General features: G+C 41.1%; 1 protein-coding gene across 1 annotated transcript in view; it reads left to right on the top strand.

The window, feature by feature from the left end:
• The window catches only part of itga11a (integrin, alpha 11a), a 40,330-nt gene extending 21,497 nt beyond the window's left edge, over positions 1-18,833 (top strand). The window contains exons 12-29 of the mRNA XM_069705624.1: positions 350-493; positions 4,589-4,792; positions 4,947-5,077; positions 5,321-5,487; positions 7,140-7,279; positions 8,700-8,810; positions 8,940-9,025; positions 9,131-9,341; positions 9,468-9,566; positions 14,489-14,565; positions 14,792-14,875; positions 15,114-15,204; positions 15,308-15,421; positions 15,841-15,924; positions 16,021-16,131; positions 16,276-16,371; positions 17,283-17,396; positions 18,684-18,833. Coding sequence (XP_069561725.1) covers positions 350-493; positions 4,589-4,792; positions 4,947-5,077; positions 5,321-5,487; positions 7,140-7,279; positions 8,700-8,810; positions 8,940-9,025; positions 9,131-9,341; positions 9,468-9,566; positions 14,489-14,565; positions 14,792-14,875; positions 15,114-15,204; positions 15,308-15,421; positions 15,841-15,924; positions 16,021-16,131; positions 16,276-16,371; positions 17,283-17,396; positions 18,684-18,761 — 2,142 coding nt within the window. The 3' untranslated portion in view covers positions 18,762-18,833. The remainder of the gene's footprint in view (positions 1-349; positions 494-4,588; positions 4,793-4,946; positions 5,078-5,320; positions 5,488-7,139; positions 7,280-8,699; positions 8,811-8,939; positions 9,026-9,130; positions 9,342-9,467; positions 9,567-14,488; positions 14,566-14,791; positions 14,876-15,113; positions 15,205-15,307; positions 15,422-15,840; positions 15,925-16,020; positions 16,132-16,275; positions 16,372-17,282; positions 17,397-18,683) is intronic.
• The last annotated feature ends 594 nt before the right edge of the window (positions 18,834-19,427 follow it).

Genomic DNA, 19,427 nt, shown 5'->3' with positions numbered 1-19,427 from the left:
TAGACAGATGTTTCTACTCTGAAAACCAATAGATGATGTCGCATCCAGTGCAGTGACTGATCCAGGCTTGCTCTACGAAGCGCTCACAGGCTGAGCATCTACCAAATAAAAAGAAAAAGCAGGACTTCGACCACTTGCTGTGACTCAACGCAAGCCAACATTTGCTTACAATATTCAAGTTCAAAAGCCACAAAAAAAAAAAAAAAAAAAATCATCAAACGCAAATAACACTCAGGGAGGAAGTATTTCAGAACACACAGTGATATTTAACACTGTTTATTGTTGCCTGGTAACAGGCAACAATAAACCTACTGATAAATGCTGAAGATCTGCCTTAATGTTGTTTCAGATTGGCTCCTATTACGGCAGCGAGATTGCACCTTTGGACATTGACGGAGACGGTATAACTGACAACCTTTTGGTGGCCGCTCCGATGTTCTTCAACGCCGGCTTGGAGAAAGGAAAAGTCTACATCTACAGGGTCACAGAGCTGGTAGGTATAAACTCTCCCAACTAAAACAAATACACAGAGGCGGGCCACGTGCAGGTATTAATCAACTTTGAGTCAAACAACACGCGACACAGAACTGGGTCAGCACCTGTTCAAACTCCAGACGTTCCCAGTAATTTTTAACACACCTCACCAGAAGTGTCCAGTAACACACACACACACTGCACCAGACTGTGTTGCATTCCAGCGCCACAGTTAACACAGGCAGACATTTGACACATGACCTTGTCCAGATTAAATGTGCAGATCAAATGAGAAGGAACTTTGCCATGCCAGCGTGCAGACTTTCATTCGCTGTGTTCAATGAACTCAAGAGGAAACTATTCTGCCCCTTCCGAAACCATTTCCAGCAAACTATTTGGAGGCGAGAAGTTTCTATAATAGAGGGAAACTTCCCGGCATTCCACGTCTGTCTTGCTCGTCGGAATAATGAATGCTCTCAGCTGTTCTGAATAAATCAAACAGGCAGAGAAGAAGTATTTAAATATGCATTGCAGCCCAAACCACATCACAGGTGGCTGCCCCAGCATGAAAACAGAACACAAACAGAAATCGCTCTTTAAAAGTGTCTGTCATCGTCAGGACAGAAAGGCCACATGTTCAGGCTCATTAATAATCATGATGTGGTTGATTCAGGTGTTTCTGGAGATGATGCTCAGTGATACTGTTCTGGGAAACGACTTAAGTTTGGACTCCCCGGTTCAAAAATATGTCATTGTGGTCACAATAAATATTCAACATCCACAATATAATGCTACATACTTAACATTAAAAAAATTTGCAAAAATTCCTTTTTTTTGCATTAGTACACATATGGTGAGGCCAATTTTTAGATCTGCTATCAGGAATGTTAGCTTTAGGAGAGGTAATGCTGATCAGTCAGTCCAGACTAAAAATGTTTTCCATGTCCACCACCTCATTAGAATAGATGCGCATCAGCTTTCATTTAACCTGTGCAGTTATTTGAAGAATTGCCATGATTTTTGGTACATTTTGTATGTTAAATCTGTCTGTCATCAATATTTTTATGTCATGTCTTCTTGTGTGGGGAACGTGTAGCATGTGGTGACAAACAAACAGAATTAACGCTCAAGTCTTCAGTTTCACTCATCTCTATGGAGCTTTATAGTGTCTTTTCACCTTTCCGATTTGATCTCACTGTCCTCCTCGTATCATTTTCTGCTGCAGTGGCAGCTGCATACAGCAAAAAGGCTCTAAAACAACACAGTGGACGCACGCTGCCCAGCTAACCACAGTTAGCATCTTTTTGGTGAACCTAGTACAGCATTTAGCAGAAAAACAGCTGAAAATATTCCCCTTTTGGAAAAGTGGAGGCCAGAAATAAACGTTAAAGGAAAATGAATACTTTTCAACATGGACCTGAAACTGGATCAGACAGCACATTAAATTTAGTCAAATTTATGGGGAACAGAAAAAGGCGCAACGAGCTAAATCTGGTGAGCATGGGTGCTGGGTGGCAAGCTCCAATTTTGTTGTTGCTGGTTTTCAATGCGCTGTGAGCAGCGAGTTGACACGTAGGAGAACCCAAAGCCCATCACGCCTCAGTTCAAGCCTTTTCTGCAGAATGTTTTCCCTCAGAGACCTCAGAACATCAGAGTAAAGCTCTGTGTTGACCGTCTGACCCTGACAGACGATCTCATGGCGCACAAACCAGAGAAATGTCAAAGAAAGCCCAGCTGGTTGCACTCCTAACCTGCCGCGTTTTCTACGGTCCTGAACAGTGACGTTCTGCCCCTCTTGAAACACAAATGCCACTGAAAACACCTCACCCAGCTCATTGCCTTAAATCCTTAGACTTTCTGAAGCGTTTTAATGTTGTGTTGACATCGTGTTTCTTCTGTACTCAAGGGGCTTAAATTTAGCTACTGCAGGTTTACCATCATCATTGGGAACATGTTTGTATGCTGAAGTTGATGCTGATGCTGCTTGGCTTTTGTCTTGTTTATGTACCAGATATTTTCCTGTTTTTCATTCATTTCAACTCCTCATGAGAAGTTTGTCATGCCCTATCAGAAATGTATGGCTGGTAATGATGCGTTGGAGAATTCAGCAATCAGTGCAGCACTCATGGCTACAACCAGAATTTAAGGGTTAATAAAACTACGCCCAAAGCTGAACAAAGTTGCCTTCTGTCTGGCAGCTGGTCAAAAATACCATTTGATTTGCTGTCTAACACGTATAACTGTAGAAGTTGCACTTTTAACTTAATCCTGAGCCACTGCAGAATGGTCGTGACCCTTCATGGCCTCCTAACAAAACACATGTTTCAAATTTAAAGAGCGCTGAATGTATTTTTCCCCGTTACTCTATCAATCTCCCTCTTTGTCACGCATGCACACATCAGGTAGCCGAGAACCAAAAGCTACCTTCCTAAATCAACTCCCTTCACATTTAGTCAACTGAAAAAACAAGTGATCTCATGTTTCATTTCACAGCCCTAAATTATATTAGGAACTGTGATGCCAAGTGGAGCAATGATATGCATCACTACTGATGGACTCGAGTATTTGGCTCCAGTTTGTCCGATTGCTTTCTTTGAAAAACTTTCCAGTCGGGTTGCCTCTAAAGACATGGATATCTCCCATCTGACTTAACACTCGCTAAGAATAGGACCTCAAATAAATATGCTGAAGCTATGTGGCATTCTTTAGTTCTTTTACTACCCGGAGGTAAGATTCCTCACTCTTTTGTTGCCAGATGTTTAAGATATTTCAGTTCAAACAGGAAGAATTAAAAAAGATTGTGGAAAACACTGAAGCTGATCCAAACTCTATCTTCCATTTGATTAGAAGAAAACCTTGTTTGTTGCTTTTCCTGTAGAAATGACAACATGATAAGTTGTCTAAAGATGCTTTTGAAAAAAATGAAACAAGCCCATCTGGATGGAAGGCAGAGAGAACAATCACTTCTTTGGTCTCGTTGTGAGATGTCTATATAAATGGATGGCAGATCATTTAACGAACAGATCGGCCCTCATAGTGGAAAACAAAGCTGTGCCAGAAGGCACGGATCCCTCCGGTAAGTAGGACATATAGTACAAGAGGACTTTCTTCGACTAACGAACAGTAAATATGTTATTCAAAAAATGTCCTTTTGGCGTACACTTTGGTTTCCAACAAAGCTTTTGTGCTGCCTGGCTTGTTTTGGTATGTGTATTCATACTATATGAATAACACATGCATACTGTAAAGGCTCTCTATGCATGTGCACATCACATTTCCTTTGAAAATATATATCAATAGTATCTGGATGATCAGGTATCCTCTGTGATCTTAAAGCCCTTGCAGGATAATTGCGTATTTTGGGTACAAGGCGCTATGAGTGACTTGGTAGTAGCTGGGAGACTTGAGCTCAGACAGTGAGCCCCGTTGTGGATCTGGAAGAGGTAAATGTTATCTCTGGGACAGAAATTGATTTCTACATCGATGAAAGTGTTGCAGTTTTTCTCGCAGTTTCCTGGTAGAGTTGAGTTTTGAGAATCTTTTTTTTTTTTTTTTCTTACAATGTGCCACGGTTTAATCCCCGGCTCCCCCTGTCCACATGCCTAAGGGTCCTTGGGCAAGACACTGAACCCCAAGTTGCTCCCAATGGCAAATCACTGGTGTGTTTTTGTTAATTGGTGTGTGAACGTATTCCTGATGGCGAGCACCTTGCATGGCAGCTCAGCCTCATTAGTGTGTGAATGTGTGTGTGAATGGGAAACAGTGTAAAAGTGCTTTGAGACCGCTAAGGTGATAAAGCGCTGTACAAATGCAGAGCGTTTACTATTTACCATTCATGATGCAGCCTTAAGTAAGTTGCTCATACATGGCCTGATGGCTGGGATAAGACTGAAACTTTGAAAACATGAAAGGGTTTTTATTCACTGACCTTGTTTGTTGCTTTGCATTTATTGAGATGAGCAGCCAGATATCCCGCTCTGGGAAATCTATATTATTCCTCAGGGGGCAATTTTTTATAAAGTGAGAACCAAAACAAATTATGAAAGACTTTGATTCTCTGTGTAACATATACAACTTTTATCAGATATATGTATTTTTTCTTTTCAACCCTCAGAATCGTTTCATCCTCGAAGGGGCGTTGGAAATCCATAACGGAGGCCAGAACGCTCGCTTCGGATCATCGCTCGCTCCTGTCCCCGATCTGAACGGCGATGGCTTCAACGACTTGGTGGTGGGAGCTCCACTGGAGGACGACCACAAAGGAGCCATTTATGTTTTCTTCAGCCAGCACAACAGAATACTGCGCAAATATAAACAGGTACAGTAGGCGGTGTGTTGCAGCCTACCAGCTACATCGACACTTACATATTCCTGCTGATCATTTTCCAAAACATGTCATATGTTTTTCATTTCATTTATCACCTTCCAGTCAGCCACGTATGCTTATTTCCTCCTTTGCGTCTTTTTTTCAGAGAATAGCTGCAGCAGATTTGGCTCCCGGCCTGCAGTACTTTGGCCGTAGTATCCATGGCACAATGGACATGAACGATGATGGTTTAGTGGACCTGGCAGTAGGTTCCCTTGGCGCCGCCGTTCTGCTTTGGTCAGTATTTCACCAAATAAATAATGCTGTTGTCAAAAACACAACAGACTGTTGTTGCAGTTATTTCAACAGGCTCAACTTTTTAAATGAATTTCATCAGATATTTAAAGATTTCTGTTTTATCCTTGTTGTGATGAAGTCATTATTACATTTAAAAAAAATTGTATCCCCCCTCTCTGTGAAAATATGTTATTCTTCAGCTCATCGGTTTTCTTCATCTGTAACACCTTGATGCCCTCACAGGTCAAAGAGTGTCGTCCGGATATACACCATCGTCCGCTTTGAGCCCAGTAAGGTCAACATATTTGTCAAAGACTGTCAGAGAGGTGGCAAAGACGTGACCTGCATGTCAGCCATCATTTGTTTCAACATCACTGCCAGGACAGCCCCCCCTCCCACACAGGAAATTGGTAAGCCAGCAAAAATAATCCACTGCTGTGGAAACATTTAGTAAAGTTTCTTCCCCTTGACTTTACCCGATGTCATCATCTTCCCAATGTAAATGCATCCATTAGTGAACCACAGCAGTTTATTTATTGCACATCCTTTCAAATGTATAGATAAAAACCAAACCTTAAGAGGAGAAAATAAATGTTTCGTACTCAAACTGCTAGCGTTTAGTAAAATTTCTTCTCTAACCTTTAACAGACCTTTTTTACTGAAACGAGCAGTGAAATATTTTTGGGATCCAAAGCTGCAGTATAGTTTAACTATTGTTTGGATGATAGAATGAAACATGACAGCTTTGAAGTGAGAAAAGGCATTCATCCCTTTTGAATATATATCCTTCACGTCCTGGCTCCAGTTGACTTTTCAGCATGTGGCTGCCTGTAAAAACTCTGATGGCTCATTCCATGCAGAGTGGCGCCAAAGCAAAATGTTTCTTTACTAACAGTAAGAGATTCTGATCTCACTGCTGTTGCTCTGCCAAAGCTTCTTCTGTGTGCTGCCCTCAAAACCGGTATATCTGACCCACTGGGGTGCGATCAAATGTTCCTTTTAGTGGCGGTGAAAGCACGGAGACAACTAGTGTACTGCGCCACCAAAAGTCACCCACCTGCTATAATCTGCTCACAATTTGTTCGAAGAGCTGGTGGTGGGTGAGGGGGGGGGGGGGAGAGCGTGTTCTGAGTTAACCTCTTGACCCTCCGACATCCTTATCAAATCTATCAGATGGGCCAAAACATAGTGCAGGAAGGACGGAGCATGTTATCTCGTCTCCCCATGGTTGCATACAGTGGAACACGTTTATTTAATTTTCCTCTCATTGTCGTGTCTGGGTAGTAATGCGTGGCAGATGTGCTGGTGTTCGTGAGATCGCTGTGGTCTCTTACATAAAATGGAGGGCTTTTTGTCTCTGTCAAGTTCATATTACTTATGCAGATAGATATTAACATTTGTGTCTTTATACAGACTCATCCAATTAATTTTTAGATGTCCTTTGTAGGAATTGAAGTTATTTTACTGATGATATGTTTCTGTGAAGCTCACCAGTTCAAGTTTGAGCTTCAATATTAAAAAGTATTTTGTGACTTAACTGCCTCTCATTAAAAGAGGAAAAACGTTTATCGGTTATACTGCTAATTGTGATGTGGTGAAAAGGAGAGAAAAGCTTTAAAAAAAAAAAAAAAAAAGTTTTAGCCCTTATCTGCCCACATCTTTTCAGAGGATTTCTCCAGCTCTCTAATTGTGTTGTTGACCCCAAGCATATCACATGCAAAAATGATGCCTTTGTAGATTTTTCCTCATGTCATGCAAACACAAGGCTATAAATGAGAAGTTTCTAAAACAATGTGGTTTGGAAAGGACTCAGTTCTGAAGCTAGAGGGTTTGGATTCTTGTATATGTTGGTCACACATTCATCATATGTTCAGAGTCAAGTTAATATTGACTTGCAGTGAGGTCATTTACCAAAGCCTGTTGCTGCCATTTATCAATTAGTCTGCAGTAACCTAAGTGAAAACAGAAACTCATCTATTTTAGACACACTTTAACCCTAACAGGATTTTTCATGGTTTCCCACAGAAATGTAATCTCTTGATTTTTTTGTACGACCCACCAGGGATCAAGTATAACGTCTCCATCGCTGAGAGACGCTTCAATCCACGGGCCATAATGGACAACCCGAGCAAGCTGCTGCCTCAAAACCTGACCCTCCTTCCTGGAGAAGAGACCTGTGAACACATGTACTTCCATGTCATGGTGAGGTCCACGCTGAGGGAAAGTCCAATACCATTCAATAACCAAAGACCCTGCTTAACTCGCAGTCGGAGAATTGGCTTCAACTTGTATTTGTTCATGTAACTGATTCTGTTTGTTTATAAATGTTTTCTGTCAATTAATGACTCCCCCACAGACTAATGTATCCCAGAGTTTTACTCTGGCTCTGAATTTTTGAGCTGGCTGAAATATACACTATGTAAGAGGCAATCAAAAAGTTGAGACTGTTCCTGTCGTGCACAAACGGAGCTCAGCACCATGACCTGCACAGAGCAGGTGGAAGCTATAACTCACACGAGTCAGTATTCCAAGTTACGTCCTGTGATCAACTTCAGCCCCATAATTAAACACGTTTTTGTGACAAGTGGTCCGTGCTCACTTTTGATGCCCCAATGGACTTGAAACTTGAGCAGCGAGCACACATCACATTTTATGTCAAATTCTTTGGGGGAGCAATAGTGGTGTTGTTGCGGATGAGAAACTCGTGTGATTTCAACGCACTGTGAGCAAGCCATGTTAGAGATGTGCCATCGTACCACAGGATAATCCCAGTAGAACTCTGTGTTGACAGTCTGACCGTGGGGGACGAACTCAAGGTGCACAACCAAGTGAATGTTAAAGGAAAACCCACCTGGTTGAGCTCAAGGCCTGATTTGCCTTCTTCTCTTTTCGACAGTGACATTTTTCCCCTCTTGAAATACCAATGCCGCTCAAAACATCTCGCCCGGTTCATTGCTTTATTCTCGTAAACATTCTGAATCATTTTAAGGTTCGCTGTTGCCAAATTTCCAAGTTTCACACAAAATTGTGGGCATCCTGCTCAAGTCCAAAGTCCTGCTGAAATTATAAATGCACACGTACCTGCGGCCACAAATATGCATGTAACACAGGTGCTGATGTTGATCAAGCGACAAAACTACACTGTTTATAAATAAAAGTTATCGCTTCCTCCTGCTCCGTGCACATCACCATGTTGCGCTCCATTTGCAGGAACAGTCTCAGAACTTTTACCTTCACCCTCGTATATTGCAACTGGGATTCTTTAGTCAAAATGTGGCTTTGGACTTTTTTTCTTAGTTTCAAATAATTTCAGTTCTGACAAAATCACAGAACACACATAATTTCGGTCAATAACGAGTACAATTTCAATGTATAATTTCAACAAAAATGACCTCCATCAGCTTCCTCGGTCATAAAATATTATAATTGATATTGGTCACTACAGTGGTTAAATCCAACATTGCACGTTAAAATCAGATTACCATCATGTCTTCTGAGTATTTCTGTCTCCTGTACATTTGTATAAACCTTTTGAAAGCAAAAAGTATTTGAGTGCCATTGATAAAGTGCCACGATAGAGTAAATGCACACAGTAATCTTTGAACATAATGTTTTATATCAGGAGACTACAGACTATGCGAGGCCCATAGTGTTTGCTGTACAAGTCGGGCTGCAAGATCCAGACCAGGGACCGGTTCTAGATGAAAGCTGGCCTACTGTTGTGAGGACTGAGGTGAGAGACTCATCCTGTCTTTAAGTTATTAAAATGCACTCTCATAAATTATCATCTGATTCTATCAAAGTACAAACGGAAAGGATTCGTAGTTTCTTTGACTTACGAAAAGCTTTTTTCTTTGGATAGCTGCCCTTCTGGAACGGCTGTGACGAGGACGACCGCTGCATACCGGACCTGGCACTGCAGAGTATGAATGACCTGATGACTCGAAAGTAGGTACACACGTATTCATCACAACACATAGTGGATTACACACACACAGGAATACACAGATCTAGTGTATTTAAACTTTGTCTTCCTCCTTCGCTGCCTCCCAGTCAGTTCTGCGCGCATCCTGTTCAGTCTCGTGGAGCTTTCTGTCGCCATCAAAGTGAAGGAGGGGCGGAGGGATCCCTGCGGGTGCTGGAGGCAAACAGGAGGAGGATGGTGGTGGACGTCCGGCTGGAGAACAAAGGAGAGAATGCCTACAATGCCTCTGTCCATATCACCTACACACCCAATCTGCGCTTCTCTAGCCTCATAATCAAGGTACGTTATCATCACGTCATCATTTCTCAAATCGTGTAAAATGTCTGAGATGTTCTGAGGAGTCTTAGTTGTAACCAGAAGATGAATATTAAAATAAAAGTCTCCTGTTATTTAATTTTGATTCAGGACAATTCTGACATTGAAATCGAGTGTTCCCCAGAGGACAAACTGAGGAATGAGAAGATCTGCAACGTCAGTGCACCGTTCATGAGGGCCAAAACACAGGTGAGACAGCCACATCACTGAGACAGAAATATTTTACTCACTTACATGTTTTAACATTTAACATTCCTAAAAACTTACTTTGTATATTATTTGCCATTAGATAATTAACTTAGAAAACATCTCACTGTAGTTAGATGTAAGTTAGTGGTAGCCGGAGGCATCATGTTTTCAGGTTGTCCATCCCTTCCAATCTCGTGAACGCGGTTGCTCAAGAGCACCGAAAGGAAACTTTGTTGAACTTGCACAAACATTTACTTGGTCTCGTTTGAAAAAGATTTTAGTTGTCAAAGGTCAGAGGTCACTGTGACCTCACGTCCATCCCCTACTGTAAATGGGATACATCAGAAACGCCTTTAGAGTATTTCAACATTGGCACAAACGCTCACTAGGACTCAAAGATGAACTGATTAGATTTTGGTGACCAAAGGTCACTGTGACCACATAAAACATGTTTGTGGCCATAGCTCAAGAATTCATATGCTAAATTATGAAAACATTCACACTAATTAATGTCTAATCAATGTCTAATTAGTTAAAATTGTGAAGTAATGACATCGTATTGTTCTGCAAAAAACACCTTTCCAGCCATTATTCAACACAATAACTCAAATTTCAGATTTGTTCAGATATTACATTGGTGACACTGATCTTGGACGTCTACTTAGAAATTGTGTTGGTTGTATCGATCTTCTGTGTTGTCGGGTTGAAGATGTGTGTAAAGCATCTACATTTTTGAATTTGTAGCTTATTTGCTAATATATATAATATATAGCATAATATATATTTGAAGCATCGTTGGCTGTCAATCAACTTTATTGGCGAAGCAGATTTAAGGATTCCTTCAAAGTCTTCACTGCATATATGTATATGAATGTAAACTGCAACTTGACTGGTTGGTGGAGGCATAAAACCATGAGGCAGTATTTCAAATTATGTGAAAATACAGAAACAAAATTAAATCGATTGTCAGTTTTTAAGGTTTTGCACTGAAATGTCTAATTTGTTATTTTATTTTGGCGGAGTCCACCAGTGGCATGACTGTTTCCTGTCGATCAACAGTCAATCAAAAATGAAGGAGAGCTGATTATTGATGCATTTTTCTGCCTGATTGGTGAGCAGATGCCAGAGCTGATCTCTTCAACCATGAAAAATTAATTCACAGCAGTTCTCATAATGATTCACTAATAAGATGAAAGTCACTTGAGATGCTTACAGTTCTGACTTCTGTGTATCTGCAGCTCTTGCCTGAGCAGTTTTACAGGCCGCATTGTGCTGTTACTCCAAAAACAATGACCATATTAGACCACAGGAGCCCAACACACATGCTGCAGGCTCTCGATGAGCGTGACGGACCACACTGCTCCATGGAAGAACCACAAACCAACCAGAGGAGCCCAGTTTAGTTCTGGTTTGTGGGATCGCTTCTTCTATAGTCTGAACTCGAAGACAAGAGTGTCGACATGAAACGGTCCTTCTGTATTTAACTTTATAACTATGACATGTTCTATGAATTAGTCGAACATTTTGTTATTTTTAGATCTGTTTAAAAACCTTATCAAGACAAGACAACGCACTTAAGATGAAGATCAACATCTTTATCTTAATTTAAATCCTCCAAGGGTTTAACCGTGAATCAACATTATTTAAAGTTGTATGAGGAGAGGATGGCCCTCTTAAAGCACATTTTGATGTTGAAACATGATCCTTTGTGAAGTTTCCCAGACCAGTCACACGCTCTTAAATCTGAAGAAGTTCAAGATGCTCTACAGTGCCAAAGGGACAATTTTCATAAAAGTAGAAAAAACACGCTTTAATTAGCCACAGAAATCAATAAAGTTGTACATTGTGTTGGACACGCTTTGCTAAGATATTTTTTTTTTACAAAGTTTATTCATATAAAAGCTCCAGTTCATTTTAACAGCTGAGCAGGAAGGGAGGACATCAGCATCAGGCAACAGTGTGGAGGATTTGTATGTGACCCAAAGAGGGTTTCCAGATTTTACTGAACCCTTGGTATCATCTCTACCTTTGATACAATCCAGTGCCTCCTTGATCCAATCTGTAGGTTTAGGGGTGAAACATGCTTCCATTTCAGATTAACAAGGTACCTAACCAGCAAAATAGGGTCAACTTGTTGCCGTGTGCCAGACAGTGAATGACAGATTTTAAATATTGATATGGTGTTGGTATTTAAGTCTAAAGACCTCTAAAGACACAGGGGACATGGCGAATAACTGGCACAACAATGCAAAATACTACCTGACAATATTTTGCATCAAAGCTATAAATGCCGGCAGTGACGTGAATTTACGACAGTCGTTCAAAAAAAGTTTTGAATAGATTCTCATTCTTCTGAAAAATAATGGATTTGAACATCATCCACCGATGATGATCTTGTCGTGCTCCTCCGCACGCGATAAAAAAGGAGGCGATTTTGGCACAATAGTCAAACCTGCTATGACAATTTTGCCTGTTTACCATCAATTTGTTTTGTGTGTTTTATGTGAAAAACATGACTTGGGACCATAAACTGTCCTGATAAAGGTTTCTGACTTGTATGAACACACTTTGAGGTCATACTTTATGTGTGTGTGTCCAGAAACGACCTCCACAGTGTGAGAAAGAGGACACGCTGCCACTGGCAGGAAAACACATCGGTGTAACTGAAAACCTACATTAGAGAGTTACTGGGACAGAGGCCATAACATATGTGAGGCCCGTTGCCATCACTCACACACTCTGAAAGTGACTTTGCTTTTTACTGAAGGTTAAAGCAACTGTCCCTAATTTGAACATAAAAATAAGTCAAGCAATACCTTCTCCTTTATATGGTAAAAAAAAAACCTCTCCGAAAACATCCCATGTAGTTGTTATTGCGTTATTAAGAAGATACATCTTAGCAACAGGGTAGACAGCAGAGAAAAACCTTCCTGTTCTCTCTGCTTTATCTCTGCTCCAGGTGAGATGGAGTGAAAAGACACTGACATGTTTTTCTTTCTCTCATCTGTTCCTGATTCTCCCAGTCAATTCTGCTGTTTTGGAGCCTTTTCCACTGTCTTGTAATGTCAGCAATATTTATGAGACTCTGCACTTTCCAGCGTATTTTACAGCGAGGCATTACGTTTTGTTCTTTTAAGAGGGTGATGTTTGAATGAACTTTGATAGGGATGACACTGATCGTCCATCACATGGTGCAGTTAAAAGATATGACGCAGCTTTTATTTTGATACACAAGCCATTGACATCTGAACAGTCTTTCTTGCTTTCTATACAAAGCTTGCTGACTAACAGTATAAGAATGAAGGTGACTGCAAGAGTTCACGAAATGCCCTAACCGCGTCATTATCACAAACAAAAGTCATCTCCCGGGCAACGGAAATATCACCACATTTCTCCCCAACAACTGAACCAAGAGGACCCGGTCACCCTTTAAATCTCACGGAGTGATTCATACCCGCTCATTCAGCCTGAACAGCCTCCAGAGCCACAAGGCCAATGTGCTCTGGTCGAGAGCCTTTTAAAAATGTGGCAAAGAATTAAACAAGGCTGGTTGTGTGGTAGCCCGAACCGCTGCTTCGCTGAACCTTCAGCGCGAGCTTTTTAAAATCCCCACTTTTCACTCTTGTTTTAACTTTTCCGGTTGCGTTTGACTTGTGTATAACAAGCTTGTACTTTAAACTTTACTACTACTGCAGCTAAGGGAGGTCGAAAAGTCACATCCTGTGTTGATTGGTGCTGACAAATGTGTTCTTGGGTTTTATTGGTGTAGCGGAGATGAGAGACCGCTAGTTATTGCGATTAGTTGTTCGACGACTGATAATGAATGAGGGAGTCAGACAGACTGTATCAGCCCGGAGGAGGAAGAGGAGCGTCATGCGCTGTCTGAATTTCCATGTTCACAAACATCCTCCAGCCACGGGCAATCACCCCTTCCAAAACCTTTACCAATTGCATGCATGTGTGTTTCTGCATTCTTTAGTGTGTGTTTCATCGAACGTTTTTCTGAAGGAACATCATTAAAACATTTTTCAGAACAGGCTGGAATGAAGATTACCATTTTTTTTCCCCGGGGTATCCATAACAACAAAGGAACAGGGGGCCACAACTGGGACAGGATTACAGGCGAAGAGGTCATCATTTTTTATGCCGTATCGGTGGTTTGTCGAGGATGGGTCCATCTATACTGAGGAGGGAAGCTACAGTAACCCTTGTTACGCATTCCTCTCTGCGCAGACAGGATCCGTCAGGGTTTCATTACGGCACGGAGGACTGTAAACAATACTCAGCTCAGCTTTGCTCTACTTGATCTGCTTTTCTGCTGCCAATCAAACCGTCATCTCCTCTCCAGACTCGGGTTCTCCCTCTGTTTTTTGTTTAGGATTTCTACATCGGCTTTGTTTTTTCTTTTTCTTTTCTTTTTTTTACACACCCTCCTCTGTTTCTGTCTGTCTCTCTTCTGCCTCTCTGCTTATATTTTTTGCCCTGAATTCGACTCTCATTGGTAGGTGAGTGTGTGTGTGTGTGTGTGTGTGTGTGTGTGTGTGTGTGTGTGTGTGTGTGTGTGTGTGTGTGTGTGTGTGTGTGTGTGTGTGTGTGTGTGTGTGTGTGTGTGTGTGTGTGTGTGTGTGTGTAGTCGGCATTGTCCACAACTTAAGGGGAAATTCCCTGGCTCCCTTTAAGCAGCACCAACTGTGCGACCAGCTGCATGGGGTCAAAGCCTGGGAAGTACAGCAGGTTATTGCAGACTTTACTCCTTAATCCGTAATGCGGGGCTTTTACTGCTTGGGAGGTAATATACAGTAACATACGGAGTCAAAAGATATTTCTGACCTGTGTGATAAACAATAAAGGAGTGCTGATTTCAAAAAGGTATTTTAAGCAGTGCAGTTCATATTTCTGATGAAAAATGTTCTCCTGTGCAGGTATCATTTCGTCTGGAGTTTGAGTTCAGTCGTACCGTCTTCCTCGATCACCTCAGAGTTATCCTGGAGGCCAGCAGGTGTGAACATCAATTAAAACCAATATTCAAAATGACTGGCATCTTAGTACATTTGCTCTTTGCATGCAGAGACATCCTTAACTGTGTTTTGTGGCTTTGTCTCTTTACTGCTGCTAATGATCAACCACCACATCCAAGAATTAACAACCAGATCCATATTTCAGCTGGCGTGTCACGCTGTCACATCATTACTCACATTCTTTAAATGTTTTGGTTCTCCCAACAGTGATGGCGAGGAAATGAGCACAGCTGATAATTTCAACAATATTTATTACTCCCTGAAATACGAGGCAGACCTTCTCTTCACGAGGTTTGTCAGACCCTCGATGTCTTACCGAACAATGCATGTTGATGAAGCTCTCGGGGTGATTTTGAAAGCTAACGAATGTGGAAGTGCAATTAACTCAAACTTTATGATTCGATGGCATCTGGAAAATATTGAATATCACTGAGGGGAAAATTAATTGCAGACACTGTAGCTGGAATGAGGACTTTGTTGTCATGTTTTTAACTTATGCTACTTGTTTGTTTGTTGTTCACTTTGAAAGGGATTCAAATCCAACTCGGTATGACATCAGATCGGAGCTGTCACTGGAGGAGCCTGGCGTTATCGGCCCTCCGTTCAACTTCACCTTCCAGGTGAGAGCCAACGGGATCATCACCGTGACTAATTTACTGTGCAGAAGAAAAAAAAACACTGCTTGGAAACCATTTAACCAATTTACCTTTCGTTGTCTCTCAGATCCAGAACCTCGGATACTTTCCTGTGAAAGATCTGCAGCTGAACATCGAGATCCCCGAAATGACGAAAAATGGGAACCAACTCCTGCAGCTGTCGGAGTTCCATATTGACCAAGTGAGTCTCAAAGTTAGTGTCAGTGAAGAATATGTAACTTTAGAAAAAGTTCATTCTTCTCATCGAGGAAAAGTTGAATTTCACAATAAAACACGCCTCCACTCAATTCAATATACTGAAACTTTCCATTTTATCGACATCAGAGTGACTTCCCCTGTAGTCTCGATATTTTTAGCCATTAGGCTAAGCTGAGATAACTACATCCTGACTTTATTGTGTACTTAACCCTACAAACATGAAATTTGTTCTATTCTTATCATAATGTCATGTTAATGCATTGCTTTAATTACAGAGCAATATTAATTCTTGTTTGTAATTTAATGCTCGTAAACCCCTGAATTTTATTTCACCCTTTCTCTGCAGTTTTAAGATGATAAAACACTGACAGGCATTTATTTTCCTCTCATGTCACTCCTCAGAGAGATGGTACGCGCTGTTTACCGCCTCAGCATGTGGCACAAAGCAGATCGTCACCTGAAGACCTCACCCGCTTCTCCCGCTTGGTAAAGTACAAACCAACAAATATACCTCACAAGTAGGAGTTTTTATTTCATCTTTCTCTTGTAAAATTGTTCTGTTCATTTTCTTTCTTCCCACAGAACCGATCCAACACGCTCACTCTGCCAATCCAGTGCACAGTCAATGTGGCTTCCTACAGAGAAATAGCAGTTCAAATCACAGGAGCACTGAGAATAGATACCTTACATGCAGTGAGTATAAAACTCCAAACATACATGCTTAAAATTGAATACAATCTCTTTATTCATTCAGCTGTTATTCTGCTTTGACCCTGCAGTGATTTCAGCTGTGATGTGTCTGTGAAAACTGTCTGCATGTTTTTATTTCCTCTCCAGCTGAAGTTTAAAATCCTGGAACTGGTAACCAGTGCGTCAGTGGAGCTCCCCTCCTCCAGCCCCATGTTTTTACATGAAGAAAGGCCTGTCAGACATGTGAGTCAACAACAACTAGTGCTGTAAACTCTCTTTGTCCCGGGTTTGACCTGACTCTAAGCTTAGTTCATAAAAGCGTTATACTGTGATCAGATGTAGTCTCTCTGGTTTTTATCCTCTCCAGTGCTCTGTTCTTAAGAGAAAACTAATTTGAATGGCCTGTAAGTATTCAAAAAGTACAATACATTTAATGTTACAATTCATATTAAACTAAACAAGAACCTATTTTTAGGCAGTCACCTTTTCTTTTCTTTTTTTATGAGCCTTCCAGTTCATAACAGTAGCCGTGTGTAATCACAGTGTAACGGTTGGTACGGGAGCACACGTGCTGTGTGGTGCTCAGGGACCGAAAGGACCAGCGGCACAACATGTAAAAGTCCCGACTCAAACGCTAATCTTTGCTGCCATCTACTGGCCATCACAAACAGTGAGACAGCGTCTCCTCATCAGGCTGTGTTGAGCAAACACATACAGAAGTAAATAAAATGTCTTAATGTAAAATACGGAATGGATTTTTTTTTTTTTTTTTTTTTTTTTGCAAATCTCATTGTGATCTGTGCTGCTATTGATTTTAATTTAATTTAAATAAATTTATTAAAAAAAGAACAATTTAAATGAAAGTTACGACCTTTGTAAATATCTCATGTTAATGTCCATGTTTAACCACAGTAGCAAATGTCTGGACTTTTAATACAGTGTATTTATTATCATCTCTGGCTAAAATGCTGTATCACCACCTGTGAATGTCAAATCTGTCATCTTTAGTGTCCGTAGCCGTTTTCATTTGTACACATGATTATACACATTATAATTTAGTTAATGCACAACATGAATAAGTAAACTAGATGATACTGAGTTCAATTTGTGCCTCAAATGAAAATGAAATTGTTTTATCTAATTTTGTCTGACAGATAAAATTGGAAATCAGGAAGGAGGGAGATTACAGAATCCCTACTTGGATTATCATTGGAAGCACGCTGGGAGGACTCTTATTGTTAGCCCTGCTCAGTCTCGCTCTGTGGAAGGTAAGTCATCATAACGTCCACAGGTTAAAGGCCATTGTGGTATTAGAAGTTATTAAAGACTTACAGGTTGTCCTTGCTAAGCCTGGAAAATATAATTAGAATATATCAGCTGTGCCTCGTGAGGCACAACTTCTTTGTTTATCTACAATGACATGACAGCAGCATTTTGTTCTACCACCAAACTAATTGAAATCACTTACAATGTTAGATGAAGTTTTCTTGGGTCTCAATAGGCCCTCCGTAAAAAAAATCAGCTGCAGTCAGACGAGTACTTTAATGTCGGGTTTGACTCCAATAAATAATAGAGTGGAATAAAATAGGAATATACTGTATTTTGAAAATATTCCAAAACTGCTTGTAAATGAATATCAGGGTAAAACTGTTCACTGAAGCTTATTCACTTTTGTCCCTGTGACGTGCCTGATGTGCACGTTTTCTGCTTGCAGAAATAATGATACAGCCCTCCTGTATGTAGAGCCTCATTGTGAATTAAAGGTCAAGCAGGTGATAAAAGCAGACTCTTCTATCATGGTCAACACAGGAGCCACTGACAGAGAGACACAAAACACCAAAGACCTTCAATAGCCGCCCTTTTCTTTGGGGCCGACCTTTGGGATAGAAATGATTAGATTCATGACAAACTGCTGGCCTCATATCACGTATTATGAACATGTTTATGTTCTAAAAGCAGGTTTTTCCTTCTGTGACATGAAAAAATATTCTCCAAAAAATGCCAATAGAGAAGAAAATCATCAATCTATCGTGTAGTAAACTAAAAAAATCAGTGGCTATGTATGAGTTCATAAAACATGTCAGCATTTAATCACGTCTTCTGATTTGATCGTGGCTCCTCTTTCCTGCACAAAGTTGCCTTGAGCAAGAAACTGAGCTGAAGCATCTGCCTCTTATAGAAAAAAAAAATAAAAAAATGGATGCAAACAGATTGACAACTAATGCAGTGTCACTGCAGTCACAGTGCAGTAACACATGTTAGCATGCTGTCGCTCGATGGGGAATATAATCGACATCGTACCTGGTAAACATCAGCATGTTAGCTTGATGACTGAAGCATTCAGCTGGAAGCCAATATGTTCTAAGTAAAGCCTCACGGAGCTGTAAGCATGGCTGCAGACTCTTAGTTTGTCTTTAGCTTTTATTTCAAACTTACCAAATTTAGGATGCATTGTGATTTCACGATAAAATTCCTCCATCTGTGCAGTAGCTACAGTACATGTTCGCACCACGGTGGAGTCTGAATCGATTGTGATATTTCTTGTCCGATTGCAGCTCGGCTTCTTCCGGAGGCAGAAGCGGAGAGACGAGGACGAGCAGGGGGTCAACGGGAAAGTGGCCGAAGAACGGTAACGCAGGCTGTGGGCCCCCAGCATGCGCCTTCTCCACAGGGGACCCGACACTCAGGGACCAACCCACCCTCCCCCAAGGCCACAGTGGCACCGCGTAGACAGCTCCGCATGATCGCTGAAGCAAAGGCTTGTTCAGTGCACTGGATCTGTCCCACGCCACGACCCCCGACCCCTCCAAGAATCAGCACTGTCACACTCACTTAGCATTCCTGCACTGTTACGGCGTCGGGGCCTTCTTTGTCTATGTATTCCACTGCCCTCGATGTCGGCCCTTCACAGATCTTGGAGCTTCAGGCCGGAGCTCTGGTGCTTTTTCCTCTCACCGTTTGTAAAGAAGAACAGAGCGAGCTTTCATCGATCTGTTCCACGAATTTCAGGCTGCGAGGCAAACGTTAGCCAATCGCTCTTTTATCTCCTTCTGATATGTATTTATTTAACTCTAATGGTAAATTTTGAAGTACATGAAAAACCTCAAGGGTGATTTCCCACCCGAAAGCTACCGCAAATGTAAAGTTACTATGCTGTATATTAAATTCGATGTTAAAAAGATTTTATCTGCAACATGTTCAGTCGACTTGCGTAATAATTTATGGGAAAAAAAAAATAATACTGAATTAAAATCACCAGAGTACAAAGAACATTCGTGATGTTTGACTTTCAGAGACTT

Source organism: Brachyistius frenatus, unplaced genomic scaffold (assembly GCF_029030835.1).
Source record: "Brachyistius frenatus isolate BFR_SWC_R1_liver_20210118 unplaced genomic scaffold, ASM2903083v1 Contig_58, whole genome shotgun sequence".
NCBI classification, from domain to species: domain Eukaryota; kingdom Metazoa; phylum Chordata; class Actinopteri; family Embiotocidae; genus Brachyistius; species Brachyistius frenatus.
This window is presented reverse-complemented; position numbering and strand designations above follow the sequence as displayed.